Below are 19580 nucleotides of genomic sequence, written 5' to 3' on the forward strand. Positions count from 1 at the left end.
ACCTTGTCCAAATAGTGCATGCTGAGTAATAGTGTCTCGCTGGTCCAGAGGCGGGAAGCGTTGCGTGACCTTGTCCAAATAGTGCTTGCTGAGTAATAGTGTCTCGCTGGTCCAGAGGCGGGAAGTGTTGCGTGACCTTGTCCAAATAGTGCTTGCTGAGTAATAGTGTCTCGCTGGTCCAGAGGCGGGAAGCGTTGCGTGACCTTGTCCAAATAGTGCTTGCTGAGTAAACAAGTCTTTCGCATAAATCTCTCTTATATATTAATTAAACATGTACTATCATTTGCGAAAAACAAAGAGCAAGTGGCTTCTGGACAAAAGTACTGAATTAACCCGGGACATCCCGGGTAATAACTTTGAATAACTACCGAACAGCACCTAGCTTCTTCTCTTACGGCTATTCTCCTCGTCGATTGTTAAGTTTCGTTCCCATTTGATTATTTTCAAGTTGCACGAAAAAGTGTTCAAATCGGCTCAATCAATTAAGTCAAGTCTTAAAATAACAAAGGGGGCGCTTGATTGTTTAGGGCTTTTATCTCTTGAAAAGGCGTGCCAACATGTGATATGAAGCGTTGTAAACGCATGGCTTATTGTTATTCAGGACAGCGAGCTGGCGGAGGTGCGCAAAGCGCATGCACAAAGGCAAAAGCGATACCGTCTGCTGAAGGATAACTTGAACCTGGTTCAGAGTCAACTGCGCACGTACGAGAAGGAACCGTGAGTTGAATTTTGAGAACTTAATAGATATCACCATGTGTTTTCATTCCTATGTGCTATTGCATTCTAATGTGTTTGCTTTATGTAATGATTCTAATAAGCGACTCCTCCCCAATAAGCGCCTTAAGAAAAATTACCAGACACCGGTCTATCCAATATCAATGTAAACCTAGGCGTGTTTAGTTTAGGTGTGATTGTTTAGTTAGCCCCCTTTTCTTATAGGCGTCCCCAAGAGACCCCCCCCCCCCCAACCCCAAGAAAGGCCATTGAGCGTCCATAAATTTTCCTTCTTTCGTTTTCAAGTGCACCAGGTTTTGCTAAGTCTTACGTTTATTGGGCTTTCAGGAAGGAAAGCTCTCCCATTGAGCTTCCATAAATTTTCCTTCATTCGTTTTCAAGTGCACCAGGTTTTGCTAAGTCTTACGTTTATTGGGCTTTCAGGAAGGAAAGCTCTCCCATTGAGCTTCCATAAATTTTCCTTCATTCGTTTTCAAGTGCACCAGGTTTTGCTTAGTCTTACGTTTATTGGGCTTTCAGGAAGGAAAGCTCTCCCATTGAGCGTCCATAAATTTTCCTTCATTCGTTTTCAAGTGCACCAGGTTTTGCTAAGTCTTACGTTTATTGGGCTTTCAGGAAGGAAAGCTCTCCCATTGAGCGTCCTGCCGAACGCGCCTTGAGACACCACAACAGTGACGGCGTATGGAACGAGTTAACCCATTACAAGACCGAGTACGAGAAGCTGGAGAAAGAAAGGTAGAGTGAGGGTGTTATGAGTTATCTAACCACAAGACAGAAAACGAAAACCTGACCCTCTCTTTTAGGCATGACGTCCTGGAGGAGCTTGACGTCCTCCGAATGCAGCACGCGAATGATCTGACCACGATACAAGAGCTCCGAGTCTGCTTGCAAGAAGAGAAAGAAAGTAAGGCACTTTAGAGTCTGCTTGCAAGAAGAGAAAGAAAGTAAGGCACTTTAGAGTCTGCTTGCAAGAAGAGAAAATAAGTAAGGCACTTTAGAGTCTGCTTGCAAGAAGAGAAAATAAGTAAGGCACTTTAGAGTCTGCTTGCAAGAAGAGAAAGAAAGTAAGGCATTTTAGAGTCTGCTTGCAAGAAGAGAAAGAAAGTAAGGCACTTTAGAGTCTGCTTGCAAGAAGAGAAAGAAAGTAAGGCACTTTAGAGTCTGCTTGCAAGAAGAGAAAGTAAGTAAGGCACTTTAGAGTCTGCTTGCAAGAAGAGAAAGAAAGTAAGGCACTTTAGAGTCTGCTTGCAAGAAGAGAAAGCAAGTAAGGCACTTTAGAGTCTGCTTGCAAGAAGAGAAAGAAAGTAAGCGCTTCAGAGTCTGCTTGCAAGAAGAGAAAGAAAGTAAGGCATTTCAGAGTCTGCTTGCAAGAAGAGAAAGAAAGTAAGGCACTTTAGAGTCTGCTTGCAAGAAGAGAAAGAAAGTAAGGCACTTTAGAGTCTGCTTGCAAGAAGAGAAAGAAAGTAAGCGCTTCAGAGTCTGCTTGCAAGAAGAGAAAGAAAGTAAGGCATTTCAGAGTCTGCTTGCAAGAAGAGAAAGAAAGTAAGGCACTTTAGAGTCTGCTTGCAAGAAGAGAAAGAAAGTAAGGCACTTTAGAGTCTGCTTGCAAGAAGAGAAAGAAAGTAAGCGCTTCAGAGTCTGCTTGCAAGAAGAGAAAGAAAGTAAGGCACTTTAGAGTCTGCTTGCAAGAAGAGAAAGAAAGTAAGGCACTTTAGAGTCTGCTTGCAAGAAGAGAAAGAAAGTAAGCGCTTCAGAGTCTGCTTGCAAGAAGAGAAAGAAAGTAAGGCATTTCAGGATGACGTTCTGGGTATCCTATGGATGATGACGTCATCCGAGACCCACTTTCTCTGGGCTGAATCTCCCCAGCCTCACGGCCAAGCACAGGGATCCCAAAACAGAACCCCAGGGTCTACGATGTTTATGAGAATTGATTCCACAACTAGGAGTCGCACCTTAAAGCGGCAACCGCACAAGTTTACTTCCGGTGGGCCAGTTTACTTCCGGTGGGCCAGTTTTTGGTTAAAACCGGGTATTCGTACCATGTTGCCTGGGGTAGCTGGGTGAAAAAATGTGGTAGGAGAGGGGGGCTACTTGTAGAGAGACGATATAAAGGGGAGGAAAAGGTTAAACATAATGGTGCAGAAGGACAAGAATAAGGGTAACAAAAAATAATTAGACAGGGGGTGGGATATTTCGTAGAGCCTTTCGAAATGTAAAGCAACCTTACATATGTTCTAGTACAAGGTTTATCATCAGGAGGTAAGACCAAGTACTAGTCAAATGCGAAAGGAAGAAACCTACGATAGACAAAAGAATCTGTTCAAATAGACACACTGCTTTTAAATTTTACAACATTTTTCGCTTTTTTCTTTAAAAATCATCGGAGTATTACATAATCTACCGGAAGTAAAGTGGTTACATTGCCGCTTTAAGGTCACTATTATAGTATGTATTCTCCTCTCTGAGTGACACTGGACATCACACATACGTCCTCATAACTACAACCATACATCAGCTCGAGAAAGCAACATAGAGTAGGCGTAGAACGCAACATAGAGTAGGCGTAGAACGCAACATAGAGTAGGCGTAGAACGCAACATAGAGTAGGCGTAGAACGCAACATAGAGTAGGCGTAGAAAGCAACATAGAGTAGGCGTAGAAAGCAACATAGAGTAGGCGTAGAACACAACATAGAGTAGGCGTAGAACGCAACATAGAGTAGGCGTAGAACGCAACATAGAGTAGGCGTAGAAAGCAACATAGAGTAGGCGTAGAACGCAACATAGAGTAGGCGTAGAACGCAACATAGAGTAGGCGTAGAACGCAACATAGAGTAGGCGTAGAAAGCAACATAGAGTTGGCGTAGAACGCAACATAGAGTAGGTGTAGAAAGCAACATAGACTAGACGTAGAACGCAACATAGAGTAGGCGTAGAAAGCAACATAGAGTAGGCGTAGAAAGCAACATAGAGTAGGCGTAGAAAGCAACATAGAGTAGGCGTAGAACGCAACATAGAGTAGGCGTAGAACGCAACATAGAGTAGGCGTAGAACGCAACATAGAGTAGGCGTAGAACGCAACATAGAGTAGGGGTAGAACGCAACATAGAATAGGCGTAGAACGCAACATAGAGTAGGCGTAGGAAGCAACATAGAGAAGGCGTAGAAAGCAACATAGAGTAGGCGTAGAACGCAACATAGAGTAGGCGTAGAAAGCAACATAGAGTAGGCGTAGAAAGCAACATAGAATAGGCGTAGAACGCAACATAGAGTAGGCGTAGAAAGCAACATAGAGTAGGCGTAGAACGCAACATAGAGTAGGCGTAGAACGCAACATAAGTAGGCGTAGAACGCAACATAGAGTAGGCGTAGAACGCAACATAGAGTAGGCGTAGAACGCAACACAGAGTAGGCGTAGAACGCAACATAGAGTAGGCGTAGAACGCAACATAGAGTAGGCGTAGAAAGCAACATAGAGTAGGCGTAGAAAGCAACATAGAGTAGGCGTAGAAAGCAACATAGAGTAGGCGTAGAAGGCAACATAGAGTAGGCGTAGAACGCAACATAGAGTAGGCGTAGAAAGCAACATAGAGTAGGCGTAGAACGCAACATAGAGTAGGTGTAGAAAGCAACATAGAATAGGCGTAGAACGCAACATAGAGTAGGCGTAGAACGCAACATAGAGTAGGCGTAGAAAGCAACATAGAGTAGGCGTAGAACGCAACATGGCGTAGAACGCAACATAGAGTAGGCGTAGAAAGCAACATAGAGTAGGCGTAGAAAGCAACATAGAGTAGGCGTAGAACGCAACATAGAGTAGGCGTAGAACGCAACATAGAGTAGGCGTAGAAAGCAACATAGAGTAGGCGTAGAACGCAACATGGCGTAGAACGCAACATAGAGTAGGCGTAGAAAGCAACATAGAGTAGGCGTAGAAAGCAACATAGAGTAGGCGTAGAACGCAACATAGAGTAGGCGTAGAACGCAACATAGAGTAGGCGTAGAACGCAACATAGAGTAGGCGTAGAACGCAACATAGAGTAGGCGTAGAACGCAACATAGAGTAGGCGTAGAACGCAACATAGAGTAGGCGTAGAACGCAACATAGAGTAGGCGTAGAACGCAACATAAGTAGGCATAGAACGCAACATAGAGTAGGCGTAGGAAGCAACATAGAGTAGGCGTAGAAAGCAACATAGAGTAGGCGTAGAACGCAACATAGAGTAGGCGTAGAAAGCGTAGAAAGCAACATAGAGTAGGCGTAGAACGCAACATAGAGTAGGCGTAGAATGCAACATAGAGTAGGCGTAGAACGCAACATAGAGTAGGCGTAGAACGCAACATAGAGTAGGCGTAGAACGCAACATAGAGTAGGCGTAGAACGCAACATAGAGTAGGCGTAGAACGCAACGTAGAGTAGGCGTAGAACGCAACATAGAGTAGGCGTAGAACGCAACATAAAGTAGGCGTAGAAAGCGTAGAACGCAACATAGAGTAGGCGTAGAACGCAACATAGAGTAGGCGTAGAAAGCGTAGAAAGCAACATAGAGTAGGCATAGAACGCAACATAGAGTAGGCGTAGAAAGCAACATAGAGTAGGGGTAGAAAGCAACATAGAGTAGGCGTAGAAAGCAACATAGAGTAGGCGTAGAAAGCAACATAGAGTAGGCGTAGAACGCAACATAGAGTAGGCGTAGAACGCAACATAGAGTAGGCGTAGAAAGCAACATAGAGTAGGCGTAGAAAGCAACATAGAGTAGGCGTAGAAAGCAACATAGAGTAGGCGTAGAACGCAACATAGAGTAGGCGTAGAACGCAACATAGAGTAGGCGTAGAAAGCAACATAGAGTAGGCGTAGAAAGCAACATAGAGTAGGCGTAGAACGCAACATAGAGTAGGGGTAGAACGCAACATAGAATAGGCGTAGAACGCAACATAGAGTAGGCGTAGGAAGCAACATAGAGAAGGCGTAGAAAGCAACATAGAGTAGGCGTAGAACGCAACATAGAGTAGGCGTAGAACGCAACGTAGAATAGGCGTAGAACGCAACATAGAGTAGGCGTAGGAAGCAACATAGAGTAGGCGTAGAAAGCAACATACGGTAGGCGTAGAACGCAACATAGAGTAGGCGTAGAAAGCAACATAGAGTAGGCGTAGGAAGCAACATAGAGTAGGCGTAGAAAGCAACATAGAGTAGGCGTAGAACGCAACATAGAGTAGGCGTAGAACGCAACATAGAATAGGCGTAGAACGCAACATAGAGTAGGCGTAAGAAGCAACATAGAGTAGGCGTAGAACGCAACATAGAGTAGGCGTAGAACGCAACATAGAGTAGGCGTAGAACGCAACATAAGTAGGCATAGAACGCAACATAGAGTAGGCGTAGGAAGCAACATAGAGTAGGCGTAGAAAGCAACATAGAGTAGGCGTAGAACGCAACATAGAGTAGGCGTAGAAAGCGTAGAAAGCAACATACAGTAGGCGTAGAACGCAACATAGAGTAGGCGTAGAATGCAACATAGAGTAGGCGTAGAACGCAACATAGAGTAGGCGTAGAACGCAACATAGAGTAGGCGTAGAACGCAACATAGAGTAGGCGTAGAACGCAACATAGAGTAGGCGTAGAACGCAACGTAGAGTAGGCGTAGAACGCAACATAGAGTAGGCGTAGAACGCAACATAAAGTAGGCGTAGAAAGCGTAGAACGCAACATAGAGTAGGCGTAGAACGCAACATAGAGTAGGCGTAGAAAGCGTAGAAAGCAACATAGAGTAGGCATAGAACGCAACATAGAGTAGGCGTAGAAAGCAACATAGAGTAGGGGTAGAAAGCAACATAGAGTAGGCGTAGAAAGCAACATAGAGTAGGCGTAGAAAGCAACATAGAGTAGGCGTAGAACGCAACATAGAGTAGGCGTAGAACGCAACATAGAGTAGGCGTAGAAAGCAACATAGAGTAGGCGTAGAAAGCAACATAGAGTAGGCGTAGAAAGCAACATAGAGTAGGCGTAGAACGCAACATAGAGTAGGCGTAGAACGCAACATAGAGTAGGCGTAGAAAGCAACATAGAGTAGGCGTAGAAAGCAACATAGAGTAGGCGTAGAACGCAACATAGAGTAGGGGTAGAACGCAACATAGAATAGGCGTAGAACGCAACATAGAGTAGGCGTAGGAAGCAACATAGAGAAGGCGTAGAAAGCAACATAGAGTAGGCGTAGAACGCAACATAGAGTAGGCGTAGAACGCAACGTAGAATAGGCGTAGAACGCAACATACGGTAGGCGTAGGAAGCAACATAGAGTAGGCGTAGAAAGCAACATACGGTAGGCGTAGAACGCAACATAGAGTAGGCGTAGAAAGCAACATAGAGTAGGCGTAGGAAGCAACATAGAGTAGGCGTAGAAAGCAACATAGAGTAGGCGTAGAACGCAACATAGAGTAGGCGTAGAACGCAACATAGAATAGGCGTAGAACGCAACATAGAGTAGGCGTAAGAAGCAACATAGAGTAGGCGTAGAAAGCAACATAGGGTAGGCGTAGAACGCAACATAGAGTAGGCGTAGAAAGCAACATAGAGTAGGCGTAGAAAGCAACATAGAGTAGGCGTAGAACGCAACATAGAGTAGGCGTAGAAAGCAACATAGAGTAGGCGTAGAACGCAACATAGAGTAGGCGTAGAAAGCAACATAGAGTAGGCGTAGAAAGCAACATAGAGTAGGCGTAGAAAACAACATAGAGTAGGCGTAGAACGCAACATAGAGTAGGCGTAGAACGCAACATAGAGTAGGCGTAGAACGCAACATAGAGTAGGCGTAGAACGCAACATAGAGTAGGCGTAGGAAGCAACATAGAGTAGGCGTAGGAAGCAACATAGAGTAGGCGTAGAAAGCAACATAGAGTAGGCGTAGAACGCAACATAGAGTAGGCGTAGAACGCAACATAGAGTAGGCGTATCAGCCACGTGATCTTAGTATTAAAGCCGCATTGTCACCAGTTTTTTTCCGGTGTTCCGACGGAAACCTCAACCGTTAAAAGACAAAAGAATCTATTAGAATCCGAGATATTTAACAGGCCTTCCGCCTTAAATTATCAATCACATCCTCAAAGAAACTTCCAATAGACACACTGCTTTCAATGTTTTGAAATAATGTTCGCGTTTTCCGTTAAAAATCATCGGATATTGTTAGGTAATCGACCGGAAGTAAACTGGTGACAATGCGGCTTTAAACAGAATCCATAACTCGCGTTCGCGGGGTTTGACTGTGTCTCACAAATGCATCGGCCCGACTTTCAGACCTGCTGTACCGACTTACTGAGGAAGAGAAGAAACAAGAGACAAGACTGTCTCGCGAGGCGCGCAAGTATGATAAGCAGGACGAGGAGCTAGCCGTTTGGAAAGAAAAGGTTCGTGGCATTGTAAGATAAGCTTTTTTTAACGATTCTTGACGAGTCTTTCTATTCGTGAGCGTGCCCGTTCGTGTCTTGTAGGCTGTGAGGTATGAGAAACGGGCAGTGGAACTGGAAGAGGATGTCGACCTGGGCAAGCAAGAAATCGAGTAGGTAGAACGTTAGTAAGAGGCCCACCAAACAGACCTTTAATATTAACGAGTTGTCCTTATTAGGCGAGTCAGAATTTACAGAATATATATGGAGCTTAACCGGGATTTGAATGTAACTGTCCTTAATAACAAAGTGTCCTTTTATAGGCTTGTTAGAATGCATCATTTTAGTCATCATTTGGATCGCGCCCCTTTAGCTTCAGAGTAAAGGAGAAGGGTGTTGCACGCCTCTCTCCCTTCTACTTTGCTCTGGCAATTATACGTTTGCATTTTTACATCTTCTTTTGAGCCTCCCTTCAAAGTTTCTCTTTGGAAATCCTTCCAAATCCTTCTTTGGAAATCCTTCCATAATTGCCGATGTGATGATGGGTCTGATGACGCCGTACATACATTTTCAGGAGTCTCCGGAAGGAGTTAGATAATTCAAAGAAAGACCACTTGTCCTTGGAGCGTCGATTGGAAGCGACCGAGCACGAGCTCCGCCAGCGTGTGACAGAATGCGATCAGTTAAGAGATGATATGGATGAACTACAGCGGCGCCACATCCATGTGGGGAGCCGAGACGTAGCCGAGGAGGACACTCAATCGACAGGCTTGGCAAGTTCGCATGGAGCTGCCAGCCCAGAGAAAAGGCGTTTAGAGCAGCAGGTTAGTAAGCTTAAGAGAGATGAAGGGACGTTTGGTCTTCGTGATACTCCTTGAGTATGCCAAATGCATCTACTGTGGGTGACACAATTAATGCCGAAGCTGGTATTTTGAGCGCTGTTTTACTACTTTCAGGCATCAAACAATTGAGCATGTTAGAGGACACTTTCCATAGCTCTCTGATTCGCAAAAATCCAACACAAACACAGTATAGAAAAGTATTACAAGGCCTGTATATTTATGATAAAATGAATATCCCTTTTACTTTTTTCATACAACCACTAGCAGTAACCTTGAGCTGCCTGTGGAACAAGTGACAGTAATCTTGGGCTGCCTGTGGGGCCGCTGGTAGAAACCTTGGGCTGCATGTGGGGCCACTGGCAGTAACCACGGTCTACCTGTGGAACAACTGACTGTAGTTTTGTTATCGTTTTTCTCAAGGCCAAGGATATTAACCAGTACGACAAGCAGCTGAAAAAAATCGCTGAAAAGATCCTTAGCCCTTCCAAACAGGCCAAGGAATATCCGCAGAAAGGCTCCCAGCCTCCTCTGCGCGCCTCGCACGGCACACAAACATTGGCGAGCCCACGGACAGCGGACTTCAGCGTGACAGTAGATATGGGAGGGGAGTCTACCGAGGAGGGAGAGGACGGGATGGGCAGTGACCTTGGCATGATTGGTGGCAGAGGAAAGGACACGTCTAGGGTACGGCACAAAGAAGTGTACGGAATAAAGAGGGCCTTCTTCAAGGTTCTGAAATATGGTATTGCCTGGTACTCATGCGCTGGTGTAACTATTTAGGTCGTAGTTCAGAAGACGCCTCGCAGTAAGCCAAAGGGGATGCCGGGAAGGCGCACCCCTGCCCGTGGGGAGTGGGCTAGTATGAAGCAGCGTATACTCAGCCTGACGCAACAAGTAAGTATCAAGGGACAGTGATGCGTGACTGTAGTGCGTGGCTGTAATGCGTGACAGTAATGCGTGACTGTAATTCGCGACTGTAATGCGTGGCTGTAATTGTGATTGTAATGCATGACTGCAATACGGCATTTTAATTCCTGATTGCAATGCATGAAAGTACGTAATGGGTGACTTACGTAATGCGTGACTGTAATGTGTGACTGTAATGCGTGACTGTAATACATGACTGTACGTAATTATAACTTTCCCAATTTCAATAGTGTCGCTGCACTTATTAGTCGGCCTTAGTCCCGTCGCGTGGTTTGCAGTGCTCCAGCTCAGAAGAGGGACAGTCGAACAGACGGACCAACCGATAATCAATAATTACTTTATGGATGCGATCTATTTACAGGTTGCGGCATTGCGTGTTGCTAAGGATAAAGCCATCAAATCCGCTTCTGACGAGAAGACAGCGAGCGAGAACCTGCGCGCCGAGCTGAGCATCGTACTACAGCGAATGCAAGTCAGCAAGAACACCATTCAGGTAGAGCCTCACTAATACGAACATTAGCTGGTTATCTCACAGGAGTCAGCAAGAACACCATTCAGGTAGAGCCTCACTAATACGAACATTAGCTGGTTATCTCACAGGAGTCAGCAAGAACACCATTCAGGTAGAGCCTCACTAATACGAACATTAGCTGGTTATCTCGCAGGAGTCAGCAAGAACACCATTCAGGTAGAGCCTCACTAATACGAACATTAGCTGGTTATCTCACAGGAGTCAGCAAGAACACCATTCAGGTAGAGCCTCACTAATACAAACATTAGCTGGTTATCTCACAGGAGTCAGCAAGAACACCATTCAGGTAGAGCCTCACTAATACAAACATTAGCTGGTTATCTCACAGGAGTCAGCAAGAACACCATTCAGGTAGAGCCTCACTAATACGAACATTAGCTGGTTATCTCGCAGGAGTCAGCAAGAACACCATTCAGGTAGAGCCTCACTAATACGAACATTAGCTGGTTATCTCGCAGGAGTCAGCAAGAAGAACATTTAGGCAGTACTTAATTAAAACGAGCTCTAAGCTGAAATTCATTTATAATCTGAAAGGCATATCACGTCTTTCAGATTTATTAATGGAAAGTGAAACATGAAAATTGCAACTTTCTTCATTTAATACAGTGATTAACAGTAACAGATTAACAGGGGAACTCATGAAAAGGGCGTCAACCTCTTTCCCTTGTAAATCTGACTGAGAGCCTTTATTTGTCCCCTAGACGCTGTCAGAGGATCTGAAGAAATGCCTACGTGAGAAGGAAGCGCTGATTGTCGAGAGAGAGGAATACCAAGGCCAAGGGAACGACGAAGAACTTCGACGTGTGGAAGAAAGACTTAAGGTACATTGAACTTGTCTTTGACGGGTGGATGAAGACTTAAGGTACATTGAACTAGTCTTTGACGGGTGGATGAAGACTTAAGGTACATTGAACTTGTCTTTCATGGGTGAACGAATGACTAGGCGTGGTTGGGGTCATATGACTGGGCAAGTTTGGGGCAGTCTGTTCTTTGCAGTCTGACGCAGCAAACAAGGACGTTATATTATCAAGCCTTACAGTGTTCACTCTAAACACCCTTTCGAGTCATGGTTTAGGTTTTTCTGAATTTCTTTTCTTTCCAGGCCTCAAGCGCAGAATGTTCGAGACTTGTGTATAATGTGAAAAACTTACGGACAGAGAATAAAGACTTGAAGGACAAGTTACAGGAAGCACAAGAGAGGTGAACCAAGTCGCAAAGTCGTTTAATATTTGTCTCGGGGTATTTATACATACATAGATCAAGAGCCATTAATATTCAGGTAAAATACGATAGACAAAGATTTCGAGATGGATTTCCACTACATTTTTGTTAAAAGGTTCAGGAACCCTGTGGAAGGCTCTCGAAGCAAGGCAGTCAATAGTTTTACCGTGGCTGTAATGCGTGACTACAAGAACTGACTGTAATGCGTGACTACAAGAACTGACTGTAATGCATGGCTAACGCGGAAATGTAATGCGTGACTACAATGTGTGACTTTAATGTGTCGATGTAACGATTAACTGTAATGTTTGACTTTTATGTGTGTCTGTTGTTTGTAATGTGACTGTAATCCATCACTATTTTTTGTGACTGTAATGCGTGACTGCAATGTGTGACTTTAATACATGACTGCAATGTGACTATTATGTGTGACTGTGATGGGATGCGTTGTCTGTAAGCCGTGACTGTATGCCTGTCTGTAGTGTGACCGTAATGTGTGGCTGTTATGTGTGACTGTGATGGGATGCGTTGTCTGTAAGCCGTGACTGTATGCCTGACTGTAGTGTGACCGTAATGTGTGGCTGTTATGTGTGACTGTAATGCGTGACTGTAGTGTGTGACTATAATGCGTTACTGCAATACGTGACTGAAATGCTAGATTGGCTTCTTATTTACAAACAGGGTTACCAGAGTAGAGCATGATGTAAATCAAAAGAAAACGCTGATCGAGGAGCTGCGAAACAAACTCAGGAAGGCGCAGAGTATGGAAGATAAGGAAGCAAACACAGTGGTGAGATGGACACACGGGAAGAGGGATGAGGGAAGAGGGAAAGGTGTATGGACGAAAAGAAATGGGGAACGGGAGGGTTCCCCATTCGGTTTTACCAAAAGACGTAAATAAAGTTTTATGGAGTTGTATATGTAGAACAGTGGTTGGATGTGACGTACTGAGAAAAGCATGGTGGTTACGTCAATGATTGCGCATCAAATAACACAAAGAATAGAACATTATTGTTAGAGCCACTTGAGGGACGTATATATGTTATAAGTTCTCGAATAGACATTGCCTTGAAGTATAGGGTGTTTTAAGAGTTGTTTGCATTATGCACGAGATTATTATGATTTACTTGCTGTGTGGTCAGTTCACCCGATATTGTATAATATTGTATTTTGAATAGCCTGCGTAGCGTTTCTGTGGAGTTTCAGAAGGGATAGAGAGCCCTATTTTTCGTTCGGCCATACTCTTCGTTCGCTCTCTATTCCTGCTGAAATTCACACAGAAACGCTTGTTACGCAGGCTATATTTGATGTATCATTGCGCGTTAAACATTTTAAAAAGCGTCTTTCTCTACACCAACAGAAAGATTTTGAAGAAAAAATTCGCCGCCTAACAGAAAGAGACAGTCAACGTAAAGGCCAGGTGAGTATTCACATGACTCTGCCACGGCTACTGTCGCAGGTACCGTAAAGTCGTGTTGACAGCGTAAGGGTCACGTGAGTATTCCACGGTACCTGTCGCAAGTATCGTAAATTCGTGTTGACAGCGTAAGGGTCACATGAGTATTCCACGGTCCCTGTCGCAAGTATCGTAAAGTCGTGTTGACAGCGTAAGGGTCACATGAGTATTCCACGGTCCCTGTCGCAAGTATCGTAAAGTCGTGTTGACAGCGTAAGGGTCACGTGAGTATTCCACGGATGTGTCGAAAAAGTCCGACGTGAAATGATCTCTCACATACTGTTTTCTTCAAAACTACTGAAAAACTCCTAGTTTCATTGTGCATTAAAAACGAATACGTGTGTTATAAAATAAAGTATCAAAGAAAGTATCGAAAAACTTTATAGGGCTATTTTTGCCTATTTGGAACATAAGGGTTATACATTATCAGTAGTAAAGCGCGAGCATTGATTGGCCAAGAAGAGTTGGTTATTAAAGTACATATAAGCACGTTCGATGTTATCGCACGTTTGACGCCGTCTCTATGTTTACTAAATTCACTGTTGTTCTATAAAACAGGTAAATCCCTTTTTTGTGCGTCTGTTATCTAATAATCTTGGAATGACGTCACAATGTTTCATGAATAACATATACGCAACTCTACTCGGGCTAGTGGGATCATGACACGATGTGATGTTATCCGGGGTCTGTTTTGTCAAATCAAGTTAAAGCCGCATTGTCACTAGTTCACTTGCGGAGGTCCGACGGAAACCTCGACCGTTAAGATAAAAGAATCTATTAGAATCCGAGATATTTAACATGCCATCCGGTCTAGATTATCAATCACATCCACGAAGAAACTTGCAATAGACACACTGCTTTCAATATTTTGAAATATTTTTCGCGTTTTCCGTTAAAAATCATCGAAGATTGTTACGTAATCGACCGGAAGTAAACTGGTGACAACCCGGCTTTAATTAGATCAAAACTAGTTGAAAATTGGGCGCATAAAGGCATTTTTTTTCACTTTCTACTTGCCGTCGCCGTTGCTCAAGCTCCCTTATGTGCTCTGACCTCAGGTGGACAGTCTGAAGAGACAGCTTGACGCCGAGACCAGAGACAAGGACAAATGGCAGCAACAGTACTACACAGTCCAGGAAGAACTTATGAAAAAGGTAACGGCTGGAAGATAGATATCGGCAACAGTCCTATTCAGTCCAGGAGGAAAAAGCTGAATCTCTTTTTTTAGCGCTATCGAATTTTCCGTTATGGTTTCAAGCCATGCTTTTGAAGAGGGGATTGAGGTGTAAAATAGAAGAAAGAGTCAAGAGATGCTAAAGAACGGGCCTCTCTTTCTTCTCTCCTTTTGCCCATCCCTCCAAAACAAAAACAAAAATCTTTTTTGATTTGTTGAGCTTGGTTGAAGCGAGAAGATCAAGTGTCACATTTATATTTCTTGCAAATACTTACAGTTTACTTGCTTCCTGTCTTGTTCTAAAGTATGTGAAATCCTTTTGTAGGCTCGCATGTTATCCGAGACCCGGGCCCTGCGCGGCCAAGCGGAGATTGCAGTGAGCGAAATAGAGGCTGCGGCCACACGACAATTACAGGGATTAGCCAATCAGAGCCATGCTACTATATCTGCACTGCAAGCCAAGCTAGAAAGAGCCAATGGCAAAGTGCAAGAGTTCCAGGCCTTTGTTCAAGTAAGTTTAGTTATGGTGCTGGTGAAGAGGAGAGTAAACAAGGTTTACATAACTATCAAGAACAAGTTTAAACATAAATCGTTGCCTATCTAGCTCTGTTCTACCCTAGTACCTTAGCCTGACCGAAAAATACCTCACGTCACGTTGAAATACCTCACTATACCCATATCACCTTAACTGAGCTGATCTCACCTTACTTCCAGTTAATTCACCTCACCTCACCTTAACTTATCTCACCTCACGTTGAATTATACTTCACCTCATGTAAACCTACCTAACCTTAACTCTCACCTTCTAGCCCCAGACTTCATCTCCGCTAAGCTCACCTTACCTTTTCACGCCTGACCTTCCCTCCCTCCATCCTTACAGAGCCTTGTCGATGAGCAGCTGTCCGGTCTGGATAAAATGGCACGCGCCGCTGAGCGCATGGAGGAGGCAGAGAGGAGAGATCAGCAGCGAAAGCCGTCCTCCCAGCAAGCACGTGACACGGCGTGCTCTATATTGAACCTGACCAGTAATGATCTGGACGAGATGATGAGAGATGACAATACCATGGTAAGATATACCACGTGTTGTGATGATCACGTGACACGGCGTGCTCTATACTGAACCTGACCAGTAATGATCTGGACGAGATTACAATACCATGGTAAGATATACCACGTGGTGTGATGATCACGTGACACGACGTGCTCTATATTGAACCTGACCAGTAATGATCTGGACGAGATGATGAGAGATGACAATACCATGGTAAGATATACCACGTGTTGTGATGATCACGTGACACGACGTGCTTTATACTGAACCTGACCAGTAATGATCTGGACAAGATGACGAGAGATGACAATACCATGGTAAGATATACCACGTGGTGTGATGATCACGTGACACGGCGTGCTCTATATTGAACCTGACCAGTAATGATCTGGACGAGATGATGAGAGATGACAATACCATGGTAAGATATACCACGTGTTGTGATGATCACGTGACACGACGTGCTTTATACTGAACCTGACCAGTAATGATCTGGACAAGATGACGAGAGATGACAATACCATGGTAAGATATAGCACGTGGTGTGATGAGCACGTGACACGGCGTGCTCTATACTGAACTTGACCAGTAATGATCTGGACGAGATGATGAGAGATGACAATACCATGGTAAGATATACCACGTGGTGTGATGATCACGTGGCACGGCGTGCTCTATACTGAACCTAAGCAGTACCACCAATACCATGTTAAATTATTATAATATTATATTAAAATATTACGCGACATTATACAAGATGATGAACCATATGATGATGAACGTTTTGCGTGAACCTGGCTTATGTGCCTTTCTCGGTTTAGGAGAATGAGCGGCTAGCGCGGAAGAAAAGGGAAAACGAATGGAGAAAAAGACTCGATCACTCGCTGAAAAAAGAGGTATCTTAAATTCTACATCTACATTTCTAGTCTATTATACATTGAATTCGTAAACCCTGTTAGCGTGTATCATGTTTTATAGAGCGTACATGTTCAGCGGTTATTGAAAACACCTGTCTTACTTAGGCTTCTATTTGTGAAGTTGTAAAAACATAGTTAAGAGATTTGGGGTTTTCATTGTATATTTAGCGTGATACATGGCTTTTTGGATAAACGTTTAACAACGGATTTAATTTGATGTAGTTACTTTTACACAAAGTACTTTAAACATGGATATTTTTTCGTCAAATATTGCCGAAGCAAATGACGCGAAAATATCATTACTCAAGTCATATAATAGAAGGACCAGAGAAGAAAGAATATCACCAAAAAAAAAGAAAGAAATTGTCACTCCTCTCTTTGCTCTTTGAATTCTGGAGCATGTTAGTTTAGAAAAGGCATTAGAAAAAATAGTTATCCTTTTAAAAAATATTCTACGTTCTACTTGGAGATATCGCGGAATTTAAGTGAGCAGAAAGATTGGTTTCAGCACAGCAAATGCGCAAATATTAAAGTGAAGCGAAATGTGCGCTTCTGAAATTCGCGAAGTTTTCACTAATGTTACCAGGAAATCTAACCCATGTTTGATTCCCTGGCACTTTTTGGTATTTTCGCAGGTTCCATTCGCTTCGTCTTTAGTGGGAGTCCTGTTAGATATCATCGAGGAGAGACTGGCACTAGCACGTCGCCATGCCAAGTCGACAAAGCCAAAGAGCTGACGTCAGGTAGCTCATATGTACAGAGATTAGCGGATTTTTAAATGATGTCATTTATATACATTTTTCACAAATAAACATTATAGCGGAGCTCGCATGACCCGGACTTTAGGGACGGAGCATCTGATATTTGAGTAAGGCTGAGAAGTAAGGCTGCGAAACGCCACATCCTTAGGGGAATAATTTAAAGCAAAAAATAATAATTAGCCATTCCCACTCCCGTCAAATATAAATGGTACGTCTGTTACTTACGGATTACGGATCGGGTTCTCCATGATGAATCACCATCCTCCGAGCTAGCAGACTACGGGATGTATACCCAGTATCTATTTTGTGAACTTTGGTAACTACAAAAAGATGTCGCGGGCCTACTCTCAGCGTTATTTAGATTTGTGGTACGATTTTCGAAAGACTTCTTGAATGGAGGCCAAACAAATTTCATGATTTCTGTTTACATAAATTAAGCTCATGGGAGTACGAAAAGGGACGCGGAATGAATACTGATCTTCAACAGCCTCTGCCAGCCGCCATTTTGTCATCCTAGCAAAGTACCAAGTGCCAAAAAACATCCATTTCCATCGGCTGATATGGGAAAGCCAACCCGGTATTTACGATCGAATTTGGTAAATAAAGTTAATTGGTAAACAAAAATACTGGAAACACAACATGCCTCAGCACGCCAAACAACATCAACACAACATAGTCATAACAAACCATACAATATCATCACAACATTGTCGTAACAAACCATACAATATCATCACAACATTGTCGTAACAAACCATACAATATCATCACAACATTGTCATGACACAAACATACTGAACACACAACATGCCTTACCACACAGCACATCAACACAACACAGCTATAACAAACATACTGACAACACACAACATGCCTTACCACGCAACGCAACATCAACACAACATAGCTATAACAAACATACTGACAACACACAACATGTCTCACCACACAACACGACATCACCACAACATAGCTATAACAAACATACTGACAACACACAACATGCCTTACCACACAACGCGACATGAACACAACATAACTATAACAAACATACTGACAACACACAACATGCCTCACCACACAACACGACATCAACACAACACAGCTATAACAAACATACTGACAACACACAACATGCCTTACCACACAACGCAACATCAACACAACATAGCTATAACAAACATACTGACAACACACAACATGCCTTACCACACAACACGACATCAACACAACACAGCTATAACAAACATACTGACAACACACCTCACCACACAACGCGACATCAACACAACACAGCTATAACAAACATACTGACAACACACAACACGCCTTACCACACTACACAACATCAACACAACATAGCTATAACAAACATACTGACAACACACAACACGCCTTACCACACAACGCGACATCAACACAACATAGCTATAACAAACATACTGACAACACACAACATGCCTTACCACACAACACGACATCAACACAACACAGCTATAACAAACATACTGACAACACACAACACGCCTTACCACAAAACGCGACATCAACACAACATAGCTATAACAAACATACTGACAACACACAACATGCCTTACCACACAACACGACATCAACACAACATAGCTATACAAACATACTGACAACACACAACATGCCTTACCACACAGCACGACATCAACACAACATAGCTATAACAAACATACTGACAACACACAACATGCCTTACCACACAGCACGACATCAACACAACATAGCTATAACAAACATACTGACAACACACAATATGCCTTACCACACAACACGACATCAACACAACATAGCTATAACAAACATACTGACAACACACAACACGACATCAACACAACATAGCTATAACAAACATACTGACAACACACAACATGCCTCACCACACAACACGACACCAACACAACATAGCTATAACAAAAATACTGACAACACACAACACGACATTAACATAACATAGCTATAACAAACATACTGACAACACACAACATGCCTCACCACACAACACGACATCAACAAAACATAGCTGTAACAAACATACTGACAATACACAACATGCCTTACCACACAACACGACATCAACACAACATAGCTATAACAAACATACTGACAACACACATGTCTTACCACACAACACGACATCAACACAACATAGCTATAACAAACATACTGACAACACACAACATGTCTTACCACACAACACGACATCAACACAACATAGCTATAACAAACATCCTGACAACACACAACATGCCTTACCACACAACACGACATTAACACAGCATAGCTATACAAACATACTGACAACACACAACATGCCTTACCACACAACGCGACATCAACACAACATAGATATAACAAACATACTGACAACACACAACATGCCTTACCACACAACACGACATCAACACAACTATAACAAACATACTGACAACACACAACACGCCTTACCACACAACACGACATCAACACAACACAGCTATAACAAACATACTGACAACACACAACATGCCTTACCACACAGCACATCAACACAACATAGCTATAACAAACAT

The 19580-nt window shown here is 43.3% G+C and overlaps 1 protein-coding gene across 4 annotated transcripts in view; it reads left to right on the forward strand.

Annotated features, from left to right (window-relative positions):
• LOC116610151 (centlein-like) overlaps window positions 1–17062 on the forward strand; it is a 30573-nt gene extending 13511 nt beyond the window's left edge. For 2 of the 4 annotated variants that reach the window (XM_048728253.1, XM_048728256.1), the window contains 18 exons: window positions 602–717; window positions 1351–1470; window positions 1539–1639; window positions 8029–8150; window positions 8223–8290; window positions 8692–8941; window positions 9380–9643; window positions 9740–9853; window positions 10248–10379; window positions 11120–11239; window positions 11521–11618; window positions 12321–12429; window positions 13000–13059; window positions 14154–14249; window positions 14595–14780; window positions 15150–15335; window positions 16142–16216; window positions 16873–17062. In XM_048728253.1, the coding sequence (XP_048584210.1) occupies window positions 602–717; window positions 1351–1470; window positions 1539–1639; window positions 8029–8150; window positions 8223–8290; window positions 8692–8941; window positions 9380–9643; window positions 9740–9853; window positions 10248–10379; window positions 11120–11239; window positions 11521–11618; window positions 12321–12429; window positions 13000–13059; window positions 14154–14249; window positions 14595–14780; window positions 15150–15335; window positions 16142–16216; window positions 16873–16974 (2319 nt within the window). In that variant the 3' untranslated portion in view covers window positions 16975–17062. Of the gene's footprint in view, window positions 1–601; window positions 718–1350; window positions 1471–1538; window positions 1640–8028; window positions 8151–8222; window positions 8291–8691; window positions 8942–9379; window positions 9644–9739; window positions 9854–10247; window positions 10380–11119; window positions 11240–11520; window positions 11619–12320; window positions 12430–12999; window positions 13060–14153; window positions 14250–14594; window positions 14781–15149; window positions 15336–15509; window positions 15742–16141; window positions 16217–16872 lie in introns of those variants that run through there. The other 2 variants (XR_007308238.1, XM_048728254.1) reach the window with 2 other exon arrangements.
• The last annotated feature ends 2518 nt before the right edge of the window (window positions 17063–19580 follow it).

Source organism: Nematostella vectensis, chromosome 5, assembly GCF_932526225.1.
Source record: "Nematostella vectensis chromosome 5, jaNemVect1.1, whole genome shotgun sequence".
Lineage (NCBI taxonomy): Eukaryota > Metazoa > Cnidaria > Anthozoa > Actiniaria > Edwardsiidae > Nematostella > Nematostella vectensis.